The sequence below is a fragment of the Acanthopagrus latus genome, chromosome 2, assembly GCF_904848185.1.
Source record: "Acanthopagrus latus isolate v.2019 chromosome 2, fAcaLat1.1, whole genome shotgun sequence".
Lineage (NCBI taxonomy): Eukaryota > Metazoa > Chordata > Actinopteri > Spariformes > Sparidae > Acanthopagrus > Acanthopagrus latus.
In genome coordinates, this window is record NC_051040.1 from 18,967,748 (window position 1) to 18,990,702 (window position 22,955).

At 43.1% G+C, this 22,955-nt stretch overlaps 1 protein-coding gene across 1 annotated transcript in view; it reads left to right on the forward strand.

Annotated features, from left to right (window-relative positions):
- The window catches only part of pid1 (phosphotyrosine interaction domain containing 1), a 34,180-nt gene that overhangs the window by 7,369 nt on the left and 3,856 nt on the right, over nt 1–22,955 (forward strand). The window contains exon 2 of the mRNA XM_037085417.1: nt 7,140–7,286. Within this exon, the coding sequence (XP_036941312.1) occupies nt 7,140–7,286 (147 nt within the window). The remainder of the gene's footprint in view (nt 1–7,139; nt 7,287–22,955) is intronic.

Below are 22,955 nucleotides of genomic sequence, written 5' to 3' on the forward strand. Positions count from 1 at the left end.
GCTTTTTTTTTTTGAATCTGTATGAGTCAAACCTTCGTGTAAAAGCATAATAAGGACGGAGGCAGCACTTATAAGATTTACCGTATTTTCATTTTCGGGTCAAGCTCATTTTCAATGGAGTGCAGGGGCCCTTTTATGATAGCATCAAAATCGCATTTTACACATGAACACATCTACACATGAACATGAGCACTGAGAACATTGTTTGTGTACACAGAGTTTACTAAAAAGGGAGTTTTTGAACAATTCACCTTAGCAGTAGCTTGTTCCGCTCCCAGTTGTCATGGCAGCCAAGAAGTGTCGATTTCACAATGCGACATAACATGGAGGAGAGTCAAGGTGTTTCATGTTGTGTCAAGTCTTCTTAGTGTTTTAAGAATAGCTTTTTTGATGCTAGCGTAAAATTGCCCCATGCACCCCCCATTGAAAATGAGCTTGACCCGAAAACGAAAATATGGTAAATCTTAAAAGTGCCTCTTTCGTCGTAGTTATGCTTTTACAAAAGGTTTGATTCATACACATTCACAAAAAAACCCTAGGTTGCATTTTGGCAAGAGTTTCACTTTAAGGACACAAAAGCCGTGGGTGACAGGATGCACGTTTCTGCCAAGGATTTCCTACTTTTCCACAGAGGAGTCAAGAAAAATGCCAGTGAACTGGCATATGGCAGAAGTGAAGCCTGCTAGCAAGCAAACATGGATGTGAATGCTGGTTCTAGATTTTTCAGAACATGAGCTTTGCAGATGTTTTTTTGTTAGGCCTGAAGAATACACACAAGTCATGTTAATGAGTCGTAGTTGTGGAAACAGAGTTGTTTGAGATTTGGAGGCCTTCTCCGCTGGCACTGTTGGTCGCATTGATTTGCCACTACTAGTATAAACATGCCGATTTGTGCCGAGTGGACCACTCCAGAGTCCTTCCTGACGCTACAATCCATTGTTGGAAGTCAATATTTCCAAGTTGGTAGTTCTGACTTCCAAACTAAAAGCGTCCCAGTGCAACTGCATGGGAAAACATGGACGCCTGTCAAGTCTGTTTTAGCACTTTATAAGAGACAAGAGGAGTCGGCTGCGTACTCTCCAAGACTTCTGTCGAACACAAATCAACTGAATGAACGTGAAAGCAAAAACGACAACTACGAAGTTGTATTTAATGCACTTTTCACACAACAAATGATGAGGGTTAAAAAGTAATTGTTCACTGTGTGCCACCATGCTGCTGTGATATTGTGTGTTTATGCTGGTGAATATGCCCGAGTAGCCGACCTGGAGTTCCAATTTGATGTTTGGCATTGGAGGTAGTTTTTCTTTTCCCAGTTCCGAGTGCAGGGGCATATGACGCTGCTTCCAGGCAAGTTGAAGCGACCATCCCAACAGTTTTATGACGCTCTTCCAGCTCCAGCTCCTCACTTGATTGGTCCTTCTTTCGCAAATGAAAACATGAGATGCAGAACAGACGACCTGATAACAAACAGGGATGTCCTACTGTCTGTGCCAGCACCCGACAGACCTACAGCATCTGGCACGGAGCTATACACACTCTTTCATCTCGGAGCCCGCAACATGTGCATCTGGGTTTGGTGTACGCAGATGTGACCGAGGCAGGCTAATGCTGTAGACAAACTGTTTTGGTCTTGAGGTCTGTGTTAAGCTCCTAAACGTGCTTTACATGATGAACCATGCCTTGAGTTTTCAGGATGAGCCTTTTTCTGCATCCAAGGGGCAATTTTTTTTTTAGATTGCCATGCTTCTTAGACACGGAACATCTGTCCGTTTTGCTTCTGCTGGTTTCCTATCATAATTTCCAGCTGTTTTCTACTGTTTATCATCATCACATCCCTATAACCCCTATTTTGTGAGTGTCAGTAGGCGTGGCAGAGGTCTGTTTCTACCCTGTTATGCAGTTTCCTACCATGAGATTGACCCGAGAACCTTTTTTCTTGTAAGAATGCTCCCTCAGGGGGCCAAAAGTTTAACTTGCCATCTGTGACCTGTTAAGCTCATCACTGCAGGAGTCAAACTGCACCAAGACACTCTCCAAAGCCTGTCTGCTCGGACCTGATTGTTCAAGTATTTTCCAGGATTTACATATTTTCAAATGCAGAATTCACAGTTATTTTATGGTAGAGACTCTTTTGAAAATTAGCATGTGCACTTGTCTTGATGACACTTGTCTTGATGATTTCTAGCCGTAATCAGAGACATACTTGACGTGCAGCCATTCAGAATTAGCTGGCAGCACTGCGTCTGTGTGACCTTGGTTGTCCGCTCAATTTTAATCACTAGTGCTCCTCTCAGACAAAAGCTCCGCCTATATCACATATTGCGGGATAAAGTTTGTCTTCTGATTTTGTACGTATTTTACGGGCGGTGGGATCCATGAAATATAAATGAGTGAATTGTCGTAAAAGTTACAGGCAGGAGCAGTTCTGGAAATGGAATGGAAATGCCAAGTTCCTTTTTTATTGTGACTTCTTTGCACTATAAATACAAGTTAATCACATGGGTGCAGGCAGCAATGAGTCAGTGCTGATGCATCTAACTTTACAGTCATACTGCGAAATATGTAGACCCTAAATGTTATGACAGAAGTTTGATTGGATGTGCAGGAAGTCTGAATATAGAGAGAGAAGTGAGAGGAAGAGAGGAAGTGATATGTAATGGTGTGCAATGTGACAAAAAGTTGCAGACTAGAGCAAAATAGTTGTGGGATGCATCATATACTTAAAGATAAACCTTGTTCATTCACCTGCATTACATAGAATCTTTTTCTCATTTATGTGAATTGTTGAGAATCAGAGTCCAGGATGAATGTGTGCAAGCCTAAAGCGTTTATTTTATGCAGCTTTCCTTTATATCTTGGCTCTGTGACTTTACACTAATATATGAACACATGACAGAGGGTTCGCCCTCTGTAATGGAATAATTAACAGCTGCACTGAGGAAAATTCATCTCAGTGATTGTTTTGAAACAGTCCTCCTGGATCCATCAAAACAAGGTAACTTTGTTTGGAGGAGAAATCATGCGCTCCATCGACTCACTCCATCATAAAATGGATATCAGTACTGACACGTCAACTTCTTGGCAGTTTCGGTACATGTGGGCTGGTTTTCAGACATATCACAGTCAACAAAGATCCCAGGGAGTGGTGTTGAGGACATGAAGCCAGACAGGTTGTTGGGTATCACTTTTTCAAACCTTGGCAGAGCTGAGACATTTTTAAAGATCCTACTATGAGGTTTGCAACGTGTACTCGTAACAAAAAAAGAGAGTTGGTCATCTACCAATGATTCCCAAAACAGCATATATGACCATTGGAGAGCACCAGTGACAGGTGTACCAGACAAACACCCGGTTAATGTTGTCTGACCGTTACAGTTTTGTTTGGATTTGGAGCCAAAACTATTCGGCTAGGTTGAGGAACAGAACATGGTTTGGGTAAAGTCCAGTTTCATATGTATGTAAACTTATAGAGAGATCCTTTAATGATTTATTTGGAAAGAGGGTTACTCGGGTCAGATTTGGGAAACCAAACTTTGTCACAAACTGAATCTCTGTCGATTATTGTTTAATCCTTGAAGGGTGTGTTCTTTTTGTAGACCTGTGGATTCTTTATTTTGGATAAATATTATTTGAACTTGCCAAACCCTAACCTGCAAAATGCCAGGCTAAAGTCAAGCTGTACTCGGAAGGAAGGATTTGAAACTATGAATTACAGTTGGCTGGGCATAAATCCAATCATCTGTTGATCTTCACAAATCCAGATAACGGGTAACATTTGCATAGCCTTCAGTGCTGAAAAAAAGTGCTTTGGTGTAAATCAATATTAAAAATCATAATGGATCATTTGTAGAATCCCAACACCCCTGGATATATATATTCAATGTGTAGACTTCTTTCACTTAAAACAAACATTTACATAATATGTGTGGAGATCGGGCCCCTGAATGATTGCTCAAGTGTCGATCTAAAAGCAAGGTTGTTTTTCATAATCCTGACAGAGGACGGTTATTTTGAGATTTGAGGTTTTCTTCTGACAGCAGCCATTGTTTAGCCTTTAGATCTCAAGCGTAGACAGGACCCTTGTCTTGTAACCAGCTCAGAACCCACCCAACCCACACTGCCGTGATGGTGGAGACAGAAAACCTGCCTGGGTCCAAGTCAATGTCAGAAATAGAATCAGTAACAGCAGTAACTTGATGAGAAGACTATCGGGACTTGAGAAATAAAAAAACAATGAAATACTGTGAAAATATTATGAATAGAATTCCAGTATTACTCCACAAGCGGCCCCTCCGCTCAGGGTTTTTTTGCTCCTGGGGGTGGAGGAGTTGGGGAGTCCACCACAGTCCCCCACCTCCTCGTCTCTCCGTACCGGGGCCAACCGCAGGAATGCGAGCCGCTGTCAGGAAGCTGTAAAGTGCTGACGCGGAGGTCAGCGAACGTTTACACACATGTGGCTTTACTTTCACAACTCCATCTTGCCTTTTCTCCTTTTCTCTGTCATCTGCTCCTTGTTTTTTTTCTTGCCTTATCTTCCTCTTCCCTGACAGCTCCCCCCCCCCATCATTCTTCTCCCAACATGGAGGTTCAGATGTGGTCTCAGCAGGCCTGTTTCTGCTCCAACAGGTTGTCTGTAGTACTGTAGAGCATCATCATAGAATTAGACGTGTTGGAGTAGGAGTAGCTGTAGGACATGCAGTTAGCTGTATGCTACATAACATGTAATATGTGCATGCAGTATTTCACAAATCTTTCTAACTCAGCTCTTGGCAAACAGGACCCCAAAATCTAATTAGTTTGAGCCGCAGATGAAGACAAGGACAATCAGGATACAATATGGAAATCTTAGAATGATTAAATGTTTTAGGACAACATCAAATTGATGTACCGGTTAATATGTCACAGGCACTGATGAGCCAAACTGCAAATAACCGATCCATGAGAAAAACAAAATAGCCTCACAAATATTTTGAGTTCAGTATGTGTAGTACATTTATGTAACAATATTTCATGCAGTGGTGTCAAATTTAGAAACTGGACACCAGACCTGTTTCTTGAAGTTGATTGAGGATTTTCCTGCTTGTCCCGACCAAACAAACCAACACGGAAGATTGATGAGAGCCTCTGTTGGCAGGGTTGACTGTTTTCATCGGCTGAAAATGTTGACCATCTGCTGCATTTAAAAAATTGACATTGTGCAGGTCCAACTTGGAAAACAGCTTTGAAGTGCCAAACAGAAAAGGAAAATAGTGAATGGAAGCATTTGTAAAGGTTGCCTGTACTAAACAGAACAGTGGTCCTTCAAAGAAATATTATTGAACCTAAATTATCAACACTTTCCAATGTGATAACTTCTAAACGTGCTTAAAAATACATGGATGGAAAAACAGCTACTTACGACGCTAACATGCCGATGTCAAGCAGGTATGATGTTTACCATGTTCGCCTTAGTTTAGCTTTTTAGCATGCTGACACTTCACTAGTACAGTGGAGTGTGATGAGGTTAAGTTCAGCAGATATTCAGTCCAAACCTGGTGATGGCGCTGTCTGAGTGGTAATCACCAAAGGGAATCAAATTCCAAAGTCCAAGGCTGGAACCAAAGTCATTAAGACTCAACATCTGGGGACCATGAATATCTGTGCAAAATGTCGTAGCAGCCCAGATAACAGTTGTTTAGATATATAGGTCTGGACCAAGGTGGCAGACTGACCTACAAACCAACATGGACGGATCGACATTCCCATAGAGTTATGAAGTTAAAAAGCAGGTCCGAATCAAAGCAATTTCCAAACATGGCGTCTTTATTAGTCTCTGAGTGCAGCTGTGGTAAATTGAAAGAGCAATTTGTCCAAAATCGCCAAAGACAATCTTGTTTCTTTGCTTGAAATAAATCCCGAATTCATAGAGTAAGATGTGAAAACATGTCCATGTCTGATGTCCGACTCTGTAAATCACCTCCATTCTGTGTCCCCTGCTGTCCAACTGTCCTTAGTCGGTCTTGGATGCCGTGTTCAGTCTCAGTTATGTATCCAGCTGTGTTCACTCTCACTTAAGACTGCCAGATCCATTTGAGCTGGGCTCTGTCGTCTGTGTGACTCCCCCTGTGATCCAAGATCTCAGCCCAGACAAACATCAGCTCCATATCTAATGAGCAATGAGCTAATTAGCAGTAGCTAGCTACAGCCAAGCTAGCAAAGAGCAGCTGTTGTTGGTTACTATGGTGATATGCTGCCCCCAATGTTTTTGAGGTGACCTTTGAATTCTGACCATGTTCTACAAATTCCACCTCTAGACATTTTCAAAATCTGTTAAAACTGTTACCAAGAAATTGCAAAGTGAGTAACAAACTGATATAAAAACACCTGATTGAAAACATCTGCAGGTGAAGTATTCTTCACAAAGGTTATTGCTCATGTGTAAGAAATGATTTCCACTGACTTGCTGCCAGCGATATGTGATCTTTGATAATGGAGGGTGGCTGCCGACACACAGCCAAGCAGACATGCCATTTCATTAGCTGCTGAGTTTGGTCTCGACCATTTCCAAAAAGGCCCAAAAATTCCACGGGGCCAGATCCACCATGTGGTCCTGCTCGGCTTCAGGAAACACCGGCCATGGACCGTAGTATGAGAGCTCTCTCCTCTCTGTTTCGATGGAGGCGGCGAGGGCAGCTCCCCCTTCATCTGCTCCTCACATTCCACTTCAATCTGAGTAAACCTCTCACACCATCTCACTTCCAGTCTTCATCTCCAGTTTTCACCACTGAGATTTGTTTTCTCTGCTCTGTGTGTGTGAGGGTCCTGTAAATCTGGAACACTGCTGCCTTCAATTTCATGCTGGTATGTCTAACAAAAGCTTAAAAAATAATATCCTGATGTGTCTCGTTGGTGTTTTAACCATTTGAGCCTCATGAAAGTTCGCCACATTTACACACAGAGGAAAATCGAGTCTTAAAGGAGGCGAGACTCATCATCTCCTGTTCTGTTTTACACACCTTTAATTGACAAAACCCCCAAAACGCTGACGTTGTGGAGGTTGCATTTCTTACAGCCTTGAGCAATGTCAACAAGGAATCGTAAGTTCGATTGTAAGTTTGCCTAAAGCTCGGTGTGTGTTCCTCTCTTGTCTCCATCAGCACTTCCAGACCATGCTGAAGACCAAGCTGAACGTGCTGACGCTGAGGAAGGAGCCGTTGCCCACGGTGATCTTTCACGAGCCCGAGGCCATCGAGCTTTGCTCCACCACACCGCTCACAAAGAGCCGGACCCATGCTGGATACAAGGTGGGATCACATGAGCCTAATAATCCACAAAGCCACCTCTGTTCCTGAACAGTAATTCGATAATAGCATTAATAGAACCATAATCCAACTGTTTTTCCCTTTCTGGACACACGTTTTATTCATTCTCACTCTGCACTGCCTCAGCACACACTTTTTGAAGTTTTTGTGTCTGAATTCTTGAATAATAGTAAAATCTGTGTGTGCGGGCACCTGCACATGTGTGTGTCTACTCCTCCTGGTTCTGCTCAGTGTCAGATGTAGAGTTTGATCCAATGAGCTGTTGACTCACAGCCCATTCTCTTTTCTCTGTCCCCAAAACAGACAGACGGGGGGGGGGCAGATTAAAATAGCAGCCACGCTCTATTATTACACATAACACTTTAACTGAGTGTGTCTCTGTGTGTTTGTCTTGCCTCGCACCACACCAGCGTGAGCTAAACAAATAAACGGGATGAGATGAATGCGGGCACATGTGAGACGACTGTGTGGGTGTGAGGATTTTTGTTTTGTGAGTGAAATGTTGCTTTTGGTCAATTGCGCTGCGCCATTAACAAGCGTGTCGGAACAGGAACTGAAGCTTTTCCATCTTAACCTAACTAAAATAAACGTTTCGTATCTGGCAGCGATGTTCAGATTTGAGGGAAAAAAATGTGTCCCTGTTGAAAGTATTGCCAAGAAACACACATATGGAACACACAGTCCACATGCTTGTTGCAGATAATCTGTGTTCGTTGGATCGCTTTGCAGAAGAGCTAACAGAAACACACACTATGATGTACGAGCACACACACACACACACACACACACACACACACACACACACACACACACACACACACACACGATAAATATGTGCGCACACATTGTATAAAACCTTTTCCAAAGAAGCTAAAAGACCAAAATTGCTGAGTCCTAATCGGCACTTCCCAATGATGAACATGAAGTGAAAGTCAGTAAGACGGCCTTCACTGGCAGAACAGACGAGTTTGGTCTGGCTGGGAGAGATACACGCACACAGAAGACTGAAGTCTTATTAACTAGCAGCATTTTCATTGATAAAAATCTTATAAAAGAATCCAAATTTGCCGTCCTTTGGCCCACCCTCGGTAGTAACTAAATCTTAAATAATACTATGATTTATTATTAATCCGTTGAATTAAGATGAGAATGAAATGAAATCCCACAGATTGTCAGTGTCTGTGACGATAACAAAAGAACATGATGTGACATGGACGAGCTGTTACACTGCTCTTCCTGCTCATCTTCTGCAATTGTGCTTCCGAAATTCTCAGAATGCACAGCTGAAGCTGGCTTGACTGGAACTGATGCCAACACCTTTCCTTTTTCACTGTACTTCTCCATGATATGTACAAAGGTGACTGACAGGAATTATAAATGTTTAAAAATGGCAACAGTTTTGACAGTTTATTCATTGTTTTTAAAGGCCCAGTTAGGCCCTGAACTGGTCCTTGCTTTGATGCCTTGGATATCCCTGTTTTGGGTAAAGCTGTGTTGTCGTGCGCTGGAATGGGGATGCATGCACAACTGTATTTCGACTTTTAAAAAATCATTATACAATATTATACAATATTTCAACCTACAAAAACGTGACAAAGTGCACAATAGAGGACTGTAGGAAAAGAACAGCCTTGTAGGCGATGCCTGTTGAGCGATGAACTTGGATAATGTATTTTTCCAAATTCTCTGTGTGTAAGACGTCTTACTAAACGTCCTAAACTCAGTGGGGTAATATTTTGTCACATGTTACTGACTCATCAGCACCCTGGTGTTCACTGAGTCATTCCTAATTGTTTTTAATTATTAGTCATGCTCCGGAAATGTTTTGAAGTGCGCAGATGTAACCAGCTGTCTAGTCTAACTAAATACAGTAAAGATGCACAGTTGAACAATTGATTGATTGTTTTTAAAGGCCCAGTGTAACCGAGGTTAGATCATCTTTAGCTTGAAGATACTCTACCGACACCTTTCTCGCTTCAGTTGTCACATGGAGGAAATTAAGCAATTAGACCACAACATATAAATACTCAATAATATAACAAAACTTAACACAGGGACACAAGATCAGAACTAAGACTTTCCCTCCTTACTCAGAGAGATAATATCATATCACAGGTTTCTGACTCATCAGCATCCTGGTGTTCAGTGCGTCATGCTTAATTGTTTTTAATTACCGGTCGTGCACTGGCAGCGTTTTGTGGCGCGCCAAACTACCCTTTAACTTGGAAAATGTTTTGAATCTCAGATGGCAATCAGAGCGTCCAGATGTAGCCAGCTGTTTATCCAAACTAAACAGTGTAATAATGTACAGTATTCCAGTGGGAATACAGGCATCAGTGGCACACAGCAGCCCGTTGAATCATCCCGTTGGCAATCACTGCTATGATAGAGGATAAATATTGATATATCGCCTGGGTGCACGCTGCACCGATCTGGACTCGCTGTTTCTCTCTGTCTGGTGTGAATCCCAGCATCCACTCGCTGCCCGCTCGTCTTCTGCACTCGCTGCTCTTCCAGCATTTCTGAGCATGCCAAAGCCGTGTTGCCATGGATAGCTCTACAGCTATTCAGCAGAATACCAGCCGCACAAAAAAAAGAAAAAAAAATCATTTCCCTCATCTGTCTGCGACCTCCTTATTTGCAAGTCTGTCTGCCTCGCCGCCTGCATCTGCTGGCTTGTGTAACTTCCTGTCTGAGTCACTACCTGCCTGGCTGCATATCTGTCTGCCCACCTGCTTCAGCACCTCTGCCTAGACCTCAAAGAGACTTTATTTTCTATTTAAGAGAGAAAAAGCAAGGAGACAGTGGTCTTACTGCAGCCTTACCGGCCTTCCTGCTTGGCTTTTATATGCTACAGAACAATATAATACCATTTATTGTCCTCGTGGAGTGTTTTATATTCCCTCTCTTTCATTTCTCACCACTTTCTCCTTCGGTCTGCTCTCTCCCAGCCCCCAGTTGCGCTCCCAGTTTACAGGCAGGCAGGAAGGCTGGCTGAGGACCACTGTCCCCCTGCCAAAGCTAATAGCTAGCAAGGATGAAAGGCCACCTCTCATTGCCCTGCCCGGCCTGCTGCTGTCAAAGCAGTCCACTCCACATTCATTGAGAAAATGTGTTCTGCTCCACGGTCATAGTCCATGACAATGGTGAAATTACTCTGGCGTCTGCTCAAAATACAGCTCCTTCCTCGTGAGTCTGTTGTGTGTGAATCTGGTCCGTTCTCTTCTTTCAAGAGTATGTAGTAAGCCTTTCCTTTTTACGCTTTCCTTCTTCTGTCAAGAAGGGAGTTCACAGTTCTTCAGAGTTGGCAGGTTAGAAGCCTGTTAAGAAAAAAATGTAAATGCCTACCTTTGCATGAAGCCCTTTGGCTATGCATGTATAACTTGTGTACAGTAAATGAGCGCAGGAGTGTCTGATTCACGTCCACATTACATTTGTGGCAGCTTAGCGATGAGACAGTGCATAGAAGTGGGAACTAGATTTTCCGTTTTGGCAAGTAACATGTCAGTACTGAAAACTGAAAAAAGTAGTTGCTAGATGTTGATATTAGAACATGGCGATCTCTAGTATCCGTGTAGTTTTTAAGCAAAAGTACCAAATGTTTCCTAGTTCCAGCCTCTCAGTTGTGAAGATTTGCTCCTTATCTTAGATTTTAGTTCTTATATAATTTTAGGACATGAATACAATCACTCTCTTGTCAAGAATTATGTAAGGATCGTGACACCACTCTTATATCAGCAGCCATTTAGCTTAGCCCAACACAAAGCCTGGAAACAAAGTGGGAAACAGCTCAAAAATACACTGAATAACATTTTACATCTAGTTTGTTGAATATAAACAAATCTGAAAAGAGAAGTTCAGTTTCCTGCTACTAGATTATTTCTTGGGTGCGAACAGTAACATCTTCTGCTAACTTAAGCTAACCAGCTGGTGGCTGTAGTGTTATATTTCACATCCAGACATAAGAGTAGTATCCACTGAATTTGTCGATAGGTGGTGTTAATAAAAAGAGAGTTTTTGCTTCTGTCTGGCAGAAATCACACCAGCTGTCACGTTTCTTTTCTTTTCCACTCTTTACACGCTGACTAGCGTCGACAGAAAGTGCCTAAGTTGTAAATAATGATGATGGCTGAATTCCATTTAGCTGCTTCAGTTTCAGGGTCCTTGCATTGTGCATGACACTTGAGAGCACCGACCTGCTGCTTCTGCTGGACATAATTTCACTCATTGCACTATATGTACAGTGAAACCCAACCAGTGATGTGTATGTGTGTGTGAGTGTGTGATTCTCCCCACACTGACATCATTCACACCAGCAGCCCAGAGCGTGCCGGTCCCACCGTGTCTTTATCTAATCTGTCAGGCAGAGGGCCTTTTTTGTCTCTCTGCACTTGGTATTCTGATGTCAGTCAGTGTGCTGCTGGACGTACCATCACTTCTTCTCCAGAGAACAGAACACACAGTGATGACATTTAGATGATTACTAACCTCCGGGGTGGGATGACCGGTGCTCGCGGTTCGCTGCTGAATGTGTGTGTGTCTGTGTCTTTATCTAATGGAGCCTTTGTATCAGTGTTTTTATTATTATGTGTGTGTGCTTAAACAGATGTTTTCTATGCTTTTGCAAGGTACAAACATTCCTGTCTTTCCCTGCTTCAAGGGGAACTGGTTTTGGTGATTGCAACTGCATTTGTGGAAAAGTTGTATGAGGTCTTTTAGGCTCCAGAGAAAGCTGCCGAAAGTCTTATAAATTTATCAACTGATGTCACATGAGTCGGTGTACACTCTCAGAGTGTAAGGTTAGAGGGAAGTGAGACCTCTCGTTTTGGTCATTGTATCGAAAGAGGCACTGTATTGTTTTTTAACCTCTGCCAAGGGTCCATTGTTTGTCGGTTGGTTGGTGTTTGAGCAGGATTACACAAGAACTGCTAAACGGATTTCCACAGAAGTTGGATGGAGGACGGCTCTCGGCCCAGAATAGACCCAACTTTTTGTGCAGACCTGGATAAAGGGATTGATCCAAGAATGTTGATCTCTTGATTTAAAAAAAAATGAGGTGTATTTAAGTGGCTGGTATCAGTTTGATGCAGATAAAGGAGGCTGCTTTGGTGGAGGTGTGCATTCTGATGAATGTCATCCTAGTTTAGGTAGTATTGTATCTTCAGTTATGGTATCGTGACAACCTTGGCTGTCACCATATTTGGAGAATGCAAAATTGACAGAATTTGGAAAGTACACTGTTTTAAGTTGGTTATGTTTGTGAAATTTAAAGTGTTGAAAAGTGTGTTTGTTGTGGTGTTTAAAGGCCGCCCGTGCCGTCTCTGGTGGCGCTGTTTCTCCAGACTTCCCTCAGATCAACTGATTGACCCAGGCTGTTCCCATATAACAGACAGTACTTTCTGGATAGCCAGTGGTGGCACAACTTCAGTCTAAGCATATGATGGCTCTGTGACAGTGTGTGCTGTGCCTACTCAGAACATCTTTATAGTAATGCTCAAAACTTTCACTGTGCAGAAATCTGGACTAAGTGCACTGCAGTCGTATCCCAGTGACCCGGTGTGGCCCTCATGTACAGTAGATACAGTATTTTGTGTGCCTGGACTAATACCATGTGTTTGTAAAGAAAATAAGGCTTGTTAATGCCCCTTTTTCATTTGCATTGCAGATTTGTGTGGGTGAGACCATATTTTGTGGCCGGGGATTGAAAACGTAACTGGCACCAGTGTCACTCGAGTGGAAAGTTAATGAGCGGCTCAGCTTAAACACATTTTACTGCCGTCGTTGGGCTACTGAGAATCTCACCCTATGGCAGGCTGTATGTAAAGGGCAGGCAATGTGAAAGCGTCTTTCATATACACTGAGGTGCTCCTGTCTTCACTTACATTCAAACACTCAGACTCTGTTTTGTACTGGCACACACACACATGCGCGCAGCATCGTCTTCTCACCGTGCAACACAAACAAGCAAATACACACAGCGCTTCTTATTCTTCTTTTTTTTTTTTTTTTTTTTAAAATAAACCCTCATCCATCTTTGCATGCCGTGGCAAGCGGAGCCAGCTGCACTGTGCTGATTCAATAAGTTTAGAGGAATGTTAACAACCTCCTCAGGAATGCCGCATTCCCAAGCAGCGCATTCCCAGTCATGTTGGGGGATCCAGACGCAGGGGCCGACTGAGGGACGACACCAGGATAACCTCCATCTCTGACAGCGGGACAGTTGTGTATTAGCTAGAACTTGCTGCATCATTTTTGTACTGGGAGGAAGTACAAAAATCCAGTAACTACATACTGGTTGATGAATATACAACACATATTTTGGATACAAAACCATGAAATTCTGACCTCGATACTATGCATACTTAAGAGGGACACTTTTCAGATGTAGAATAAACTAGTAAGTTCTGTCTGCTTGAAAACTTTTCCTACTCGCGTACCTGAAAAATATATTAAGCCCACCCCTAACCCACTCACTTCTCTTTTCTGGGCTGTCCACACCAAGAACAATCACTATAACAGTAACTGTAATGATGATGATCAGCGAGCAGACACACTGATGAACGATTAAGTTCTGTGAACTGCAGCGCTGAGCACACACGGAGCGTTCCAGCTGTGTCGGCGGCTTAGCAAAATGAATATTGATATCTTGCTACTGCTGTATATTGAAAGGAAAATCCCTAGAGGGATATGGTTTTACGAAAATTCTTCAAAGATGAGGTCTTTGGAGAATGCAGCACTCTAGTTGTCGTCTTTTCAAGACAAATGTTAGTTACACTTTTAATTCAACATCAGTTATCCTGGTAAAAGAGGTCAGCTATGACTGGAAACCAACATAATTAGTACTCTTGGTGAAAAAAAGGTGATCACTAATGGCGCTGTATATTTGGATGGATTGTGGCTGTCTCGGTCAAATCGTTCATCGCTCTGAAAGTGATGCCTGCCATATCGTTCCCCGCTGTCGTTGTCTTTATAGTTGTGGTGTGGACTCTGCCATCCTCTTGGGTGAGAATGATTTGTAGAATAATGTATTTATTGATATTGTTATAGTCCTTGTTGTGGACCACATTTAACACCACTATGTACAAATCCAAAAAAGTGATGTCATCAGCTAAGAGTCCAGCTGCAGTCAGTTCAAGCTGAGTCTTACCAGGCAGTGGAAACACAGCGGTAAACCACCAGTAACATGGAGAATTGTCATTTCTACACCTATGTTTTTGAATCGACCCAACAAGATTAACAAGATTACTGAACTACGGAGGTGCTATTAGTTGATTTTGTTATCTTTGAACAAAACCAAGATAGCTTTCCTCCTGTTTCCAGTTTTTTATGCTTAGCTAAGCGACTGGCTACTGGTGGTACCTTCAGAATTAACAAACAAACATCTAACTCTCAGCAGAAAGTGAAACATATTGTTTGTCTCAGGCTTTATAATTGAACGAATAGACTAAACTGTGAAGAGTTCTTGGCCATCGACATAAACTGGCCGTAGATCACCGTCACTGTTAGTTATTAACCTCTTGTGAACCCATCTTTTCTTTCTTTCCTGATAGCTCGACTTTTTGGAAGTTACAAGCATGTCTTAAGACACTGATAATACCAGATATTTTTCTTACTTTTGGCATCCGACAGAAGATCACCACTGCCAGATACAAACCTGATAAGTTTCCGAATAGCCAGCCACTGAGTCATGAACAAAACAGTCGTATTTCCACACGGACATCTCATCTCCTGCCATTTGGAAAAACAAACTTTTACTAGTTTGAACAAAACCTGCCCATGGGGGGGGGGAGGCGGAATAGAAAACAGGCACATATTGAGACATAGACAGTGTGTTGTGTCTGCACCACCACTCTGTCCTTGGACCAGTTTCTGGGAAAGTGCCTGATGGTGTGAGGGCCGGTTCCAGAAGTGTTGCTGCCTGTTTGTACCTTCACTGCACAGTCTGTTCCCAGACCTGATCTAACAGGACCAAGCTGCTTTCCTCAACAACTGCTGCCTTGTTCTGCTCGCAGCCCCTCTTCCTGTCATCTCAGACCCCTTTCGTCCTCTTTCTCCATGTTCCCAAAACCTCTCCGTAGGGACAGGTATCTCCTCATTGATTCCACTAAGTGTCTCTTCCTCCTCCTTTTCCCAAACCTCCTCCTCTTTTCCTTTCTCATCCCCTCTGTTGCGTTTCTCTGCTGATGACCGAACCAGCTGTGGCTCCAGCGGCAGCAGCTGCCCTGCAGATCTACACCTCTCATACACACACGCATGCCTGTGTGCTTACACACTAATACAGACTCTTATGGACACAGACAGACACACAGACAGTGTGTGTTGTGTGTGAGGGGACCAGGATGTTCCTGTCTCTCTTCCCACCAGCTCACTCGCTGGGCTGCGGATGTTTTTCCTGTCTCCCTCTGCGTATTGCTCACTTTCGTCCGTCCGTGTTTGCGTTCACTTCTTTCTTTCTGTCTGCTTTTTCCTCCATCTGTTTACAGCAATAACTTTCAGTCACCGTCTCTCCTCTCCTTCATTTCAGTCTGTTTATCCCTGTTCATTCCATAATTGTGGTTTTTCAGGCATTGTTGGGTTTGCATCCAGTGACTCATCAAAAACATGTTAAATGTTAAAATCTGTTTGCCTCATTTATCCTTAAAAACAGAAATAATTCCTGTTGGCATGACAGTGATGGCAGAGTGACTGTGCTGGCATGCATGCACCAGTCTTTTGTAGTGCAGAAACACAAACAGAACTTAAGCTGTGCTGCACGTATTTGTACAGACCCCCCTGATAAGTCAAGTGCCAGACTTGGGGGTGGGAGGGGGGGGCAGTGACTCACAACCTTTTGGGCTTGTGGTCCTTTAAAATATACCGATATCTACTTGTGGATTTTGCAGATTTGGATACTTTTGGACTGAGCTATGCTAGCTGTTACCCCCTGTTTACCATTCACACCTTAACATGCATCTCCTCTTGTGTCTCGAGCGACCACTTGTGATCAGGTCTCAATTCTCAGCTCTCTCTCCGTTTGCAGTGAATAAAATGCATTGTTGTTTGTGACCAGGGGACCATCAGTAGTAGCCAACACTCTGGGAGAAACTGACAAAAAAAGAAACAACTTTATATAAAACATTTGTCCACTTTACTAGAAGGCTCAAATAATAATAATTTTGTCATGGAAAATGTTTCACAGAGTGTATAAAGTTACTCAAGTGGCACCAACTCACAAAATTGGGCAATTTTTAAGGGAGTCTCCTCATGTGATGTAATTTAGCTGATAGGCGACAACAGCAATGCACCCACAAGGGAAAAAACCACTTAATGTGTTGAATTTAATGCCAAATTTACTTGAGATCAAGAAGAAAGATCAGAGACTTGCTGCAGTTGTTTTGAAAAAGATTGTTAAGTTTCTCCTCAACTCTTAGAAATGTGCGATTTTTAAAGGAGTCTGGTGATATACTGCAGTCACTTCTCATGGCGGAAACGTTTGCTGCTAACTTTGGCAGGAAAGAGATGCCAAGTACGGCATCAGACAGCTGTTGTTGCAGGCGTGTACCTACAGAGGGCATCAGTGAGGGTAGTCCTTTGGCCATATGCTTCCAGGTCAACCTCTGAATATGGTCCGAGTGATAGGATCTCAAATTCACCCTTAGTGCATCTTGTGGGAATTCACTGCTGAGCTGCCCTCTTGTGATCAGATCACACAGGATGGAGGTTAGTACCGTGTCTGAACAGGGCCTGTGTGTTAAGCTAAGCTTGCCAGCTGCTGGTGGTAGCCTAACACTTACTGGCATTAAAGGCATCTGAGTGTAGCGCTTTTCTTGTCTAACTCTCTGCAAAACCTAATTTCCTAAAATGTGAATTTTTATTTGCACTTTTATAGCATGAGTAGGCGATTTAACAGAGCTACCAACGAGTTCAGCTGTCGCTGTCGGTCGCGTGACCTGCGCGCTGCGGGTCCGCCAGGAGCTTCTCCTTGTAGGAGAAAGAGAGAGAACAGAATAGGACAATTTTCTTCCGTAAGCCAAGAGTCAGTAATGGTGGCCACGTGTCTCACCACACATGCAAATGTTTAGCCGTACTCCCCCACTCTCTGTGTCACACTCACAAACAAACTCACACTCCATTTCTTTGTTTTTCTCCTTCTCTCAGGTATCCATACTGTACACATGTTGTTTCTTGTCTGCAGCACAAATCCAGCGGATGGCTTGAATTTCAGCTCCTTCCCTCAGCCAATCCGTCTGTGTTTCTGTCCATGTTTGCTCCATTTCTCTTTGTAGCATTCCTTCCTTGCGGCCCCCGAGGCCTTTGTTCCCATAACCAATCTTTATTTCTGTCTCCGTATCGCTTCATATGGAATCAATATATTCAGTCTGATGGTATAGAGCTGGCAAGAGTTAGCTGCAGAGGGCCGTCCAGAACAGAAGAGGGGATGTGAGGATAGAGGAGAGACCGGATGGGGGGGGGGAACAGATGATGGGAGAAGGAAAGAGAGAGGAGAGAGTGGAGGGAAGGAGAGACAACGGAGTTTCAGAGTGGAGGAGAAACACATGGAAAGTTGAAACAAAGGAGAGGACTCTGGAATGATTTAAGCCGCCCGCCTGACTTGCCAGCACTGAGACGACTGGTGAGCAGGCTGCCAGAGCGGAGGACAGCAGATGTGTTCTGGTCTGGGACGACGGATGGATTGATGTATCAATTTTATCCAGAGCTTGATGTGTAGAACGCTCGAGCTGGAGTGGCTCGGTGCACAAACACTGACTCACGCAGGCCCCCGTGGTTTTGCTTGGAGATCGTGGTAGCAGCTCACAGAGTCCAGCCTGAATCATGCCTCCCCCTTGCTGCAGAATTTATGATCGGTTCAACTGAAGTGCGTCTCTCCATTGTTCCAATCACAGCCCATGATTTGTACCTTTGGAAACCGTCCTGACGTTCTCACACGTTCACAGAGACACTCTGAGAAACGCACTCTGTAGCTGTTAAAAGTCACCCACGAAAGTGTCTCAGGTCCTCCTCTGTGTTCGCTCGCTTCCAGGCGCACAGATGGTGCACAGAGCCGCCCGTGCTGCTGCTTCGAGGCCTGCTGTTTAACTCAGCTGGTGTCAGATGTTAGATAAAAAATTTGTGCTTTCAATCTGGTGCGATTATCTGCATCCCTCCCTGGCTTCTTTCAGCCTGCAAAAGTATGACTTTCCGTAAAGTTTCCCGACGAACCAAAACAAGATTTGGGCGATGCACTGCCCAGCTGGTGATGAAATGGTGTCTTTTATTTTCAGTATTATTCTATCAGAGGGCTAGGTTTCAAGTCTCCACCGTATTTTCAAGAAAGTAGAAGTAATTGTTGGAAGGAAGTATCAGAAAAAAAAAACAGTTGTCTGATTATGTGTTATTTCTGCTGGCCAATATTCCTGTTATTATCTGCCAGATTATGTGCCTTTTTTATTTTTCAAGTTCGTGGCTCAGCCTGAGTGGAGTTGATTTTTTTGGTGTCTGATGCCTGCAAACTCAAAATAAAACCACTTCACATAATCAGCAAGTATTTGATGTGATCAAGCACATACTGATACCAAATGTTGCTTCACAGCCTACAAAAGTAGAATTAATTAAAGGGATTAGATCCAGCGGAAAATAGTCCAAATCTTTTTGTGTTGTTGTACACTTTCTTGCATCAAACAACTGCAAAGACGGCGGCCATTACCGTCGTCACACTCAGGTGCTAAATTCAAATGTCATACTGCTGTGTTCAAGGGTACAAGTCATATAAATGGAGGCAGTCTGACAAATTATCATTTCACCACTTCCTGAGTGATTAATAACTGTGAAGACAAATTTAGAGGGACACTGGACCATACTTGTTAATCAACAGGTTTGGCTGAAATTAGCATTCAACCTAGCTAACTCTAGCTAATGTCGCTGTTTGATACGACACAGTTTTGATGCAACACGATTAGGAAAGGTTTAAATTAATTCACACATCTTGAATACATTTGTCTAAATCTGGTGAAACACACAGGGTGTAGTGAAAGATAGGAACATCTTGAACGCTAACACCAGCTGACGAGCAAGCAAATGTGTTTTACCTTGAAATGTGGTGGGTTCACCACCAAATCTTCACCGCTCATTATCTTTTCAGTTGCCGATAGATTGCGTAGCTGTAAAATGGCAACAATTTGTCATTGTTTGTATGAGCTGCAACCTGGAACACAGCAGCATAACATTATCCCAGCAAATTCAAGTTTCCCACCCTGAGCGTGAAGTTGGAGGCAAAAAAGGCCATCCTGTGAATAAGGTCTAAGTTAGCCTACGATGGGCAGAGCTGCTCAGTGGATCACTGTTATTTTCTGAGCTCAGTCCAGAGATTATCGTCATTTCTTATGATGTAAACAAGAACTCATGTATTTATGTCAACTGTACCTGTACGCGGTCTGACTGGCTGATGTTGTTAGTTATGTTGAGGACAAGTTTACTGAGAAAGTGTAGGCTCAGCAGATCTCATCCCTCATGAGTGGTAACTTGTAGGCACCATATCGGTGGTTATAAATGTATTTCAGTGGCACCTGTCTAGTTTTTTTTTTGTCTCTCTAGACTGCTGCCTCAAATTTGAGTGTCTTGTTGGCTCCAGAGAGCAAATTATCTAGTGTACGTCCATTATTTTAGCAGTCGTATTTCTGCCTGCGGTGATGATGTTTTCTGCCCCACAGCCAGATAGTTGATCCTTGGTTGGATTTGCACTGAGCTTGGCTGCTTGAATATTTTGCAGCTAAAACACCACATTAATTCCTTTTTTTTGTGTGTGAGAATGTACAAATGAGCAGTCATATACAAATTTGATGATGATGGTAATATGTTGACCTGTTCATGAATGACTTATACCGAATGATATAAAGAAAAGTCAGTGTCCATAAAATAAATGCTTAAACATTCAGCTTTTCTCGTACACATGCTATATTAACTGATGATTCAGTTTTGCTGTTTTAGTTTTTTATGAACATTATGAGCAGTTTTTAAAAAAAAAAGCATTTTCTATCGTCTCTCATCTTTCTGCTCGAGCAATGTAACGTCAATGTAATGTTTGCTCAGGCTGGTGACCTCCTCACCTCACACACTTGTCACTTATCTTTCTCTCCACCCGCTACACTCACACACACACAAGCAACTTTACCTGTTGTGTACAAGTTTATGTTGTCATCAAACTTGTCTTTAAAAGTGAATATTCGGAGAGAAAGTTAACATTAACTGGGTGTTTTCTGCTGTAGTTTTTGGATGCAGATATGAAGCTGCCTCTGTTCTGACCATCTTCCTTCTTTGTCCCCTCTTTCTGGACTGCCCTACTATTCATACTAGTCTCCTCATTTTCACACATCCTATGATCACAGGAAGCTGTGATTATTGTACATTTTAATACTAACTCACTGTAGCGGATATACCAGTCAGTAATGATTAGTTAGAGAATAATCAAATCATTCCCTTGGTAAAAAGGAGACAACATCAGTCTGAATGGTTCTTTCAGGCTGAATATCAAGCAGCTGCAACTCTTCACCGAGCCCCTCTTTGGTGGCCCTTCATCCCAAGTGGTGAACATTATTAAACCAGGCACATTAACCAGATTGCACTGGAGAAGACACATGTAGATTGTGAGACAACATTAATTGCCTTTTTTGGGTTTTGGCCTCCTCCCAGTCCCTGTAAGTGAAGTGAACCTGGCTCAGCAGTCGGCCTTCCTTCATCAAGGAGGCAAGAAATCAGTAGAATCGTTCGTAGTTTAAACAAGTAACCGGATATCAAAACAGGAAAGACAGAGAAAAGAAGTCCACAATGACTCTTTATGGCTGTTTGACATACAAACAGCACACTGTGGATGGTTGATGTATCTTGGCGCAGTCTTTGGATGTGTTGGCTGGCTGAGTGACTGACCGCCTTTTGGCTGCGAGAGGGTGTCAGTGTGGTCAACTAGCAAACCGCCCCGCCTCCAGGCTGCTCCTGCAGACCTGTGGTACTCAGCTGGATGATGGATCGGGTGCGAAAGGCCGTATGTCCCACCCCGCGGTCACCACTAATGAAAACCAGGCATGAGGAGGCAGCTGCTTTCACTGCCTGGATCTTTTACTGCTGCCTATAGGAAACTGAGAATCAGTGTCATGTCGCGCCGCAATTTTGGGAACTAATCCACCTTTCTGGTAGTGAAGTTATAATATATCTAACTACCCCTGAAACCACAGTTAGTCATTGTTTCAATTCAGTTTGAGTACGGATTTAACAAATAAAATTCAGTGCATTAACAGGTGAGCTAGGAGACAGGTGTTTAAATGTGTGGACAGCCAGTGTGGTTGAGTTGATGGATGGTACCATCATCCATAGAGGATCGTAACTGCTAAAGTTACCTCTTAGTGCCCCATTTACTATTTTCCTGCCTAGTTTGGTGAACCCGGGACGTTAGGTTTCATCGTTGGCAGTGGTGTTTGTTTTCTCTGGGCTGCTGTTTATGTTTCTCTCGGTGTTGTTTGGTGTTAGCTATCATCGTCAATCGCACTGTTTCGCTGTAAACATCGTGATATGCCAAAACGGTTGGCGTCGCCCAATCCTAACAGTCGGGCTAGCTATTTCTTGCTGCTCTCAGTCTTATGCTACAACATGAATATCAATCTTCTCATCTCACATTTGCAAAGAAAGTGAGCCAGCGTATTTTTGGATATTATCTGAAAGGGGTCACTTACAGTCAGGGAAGATAAATGCCTCATTGTTTCCCAAGGATACATGTCTGTTTGTTCCCTGTTGCTTCTCACTAGCTTCCTCTTTATCTCCCCTTCTGCTGTAGCGCCATCACTTTCATTTCCTCCTTTTTTAGAATTAGCATCTTTCAATTCTTGTAATCCTTCATGTATGAGCTAAATTGTTGGGGAGTCCAGGCTTTGGTATCACAGACAGTGCATGATTTTACAGAAAAATACAGCAGAGCCGTTGGTGTTTTTGCATTTCTTCGTGGCTTCACAGCAAATGCTGTTGGCTGTCTAACCGAGAGGTCGGTTGACTCAAGGACTGAGTGACTGGCTGACTGTCCTCCGCGCTTACTCTGAAAGATCCCATTCAGTCAAAATCATGGCGGAGAATGAGGGCAAGTGGACTTGATGGTTGCAGACTAAACAAAACTTGTGAAAGAAGAGAAGCAGTCAGATCAACGCAGTGAATAAAAGCGGGACTCCTGCTTTTTTGTCATTGTTCGGGTCCTCCACACCATGTCTGTCTGACTGCTGTATCTGTTGATCTGCTGTTGTCAGATAATACAAAGCAAGAACTAAAAAGATTTACATTTCTGAAGGGAATGACATTGGGCCGCGAATACAGGCCACATCTTAAATAAATGCTCCAGAGTGTTATACGATACATATCTTTCCTTTTGGTATTCACACTTATCATTGCACTCATGTTATCTGCAGCCATGTGTCAAGTGTGTTCTGCATGTAAGCCAGCTGTAATGAACTCTTGAGAGGGAGTAGTATTCCCCTGCCCCAGTATAAACACAGACAGGAGTGAAAACTCTTTGAGGGTTCGACTCATAGCAGGCTCCTCCTCTGTGTATTTTTATAAAGCTATAAAGAACACCATGTAGAGAAAGCGCACAAGTCAGCCATTATTCCTGGACCGCTCTCGAATTGGCCACATTCCCAT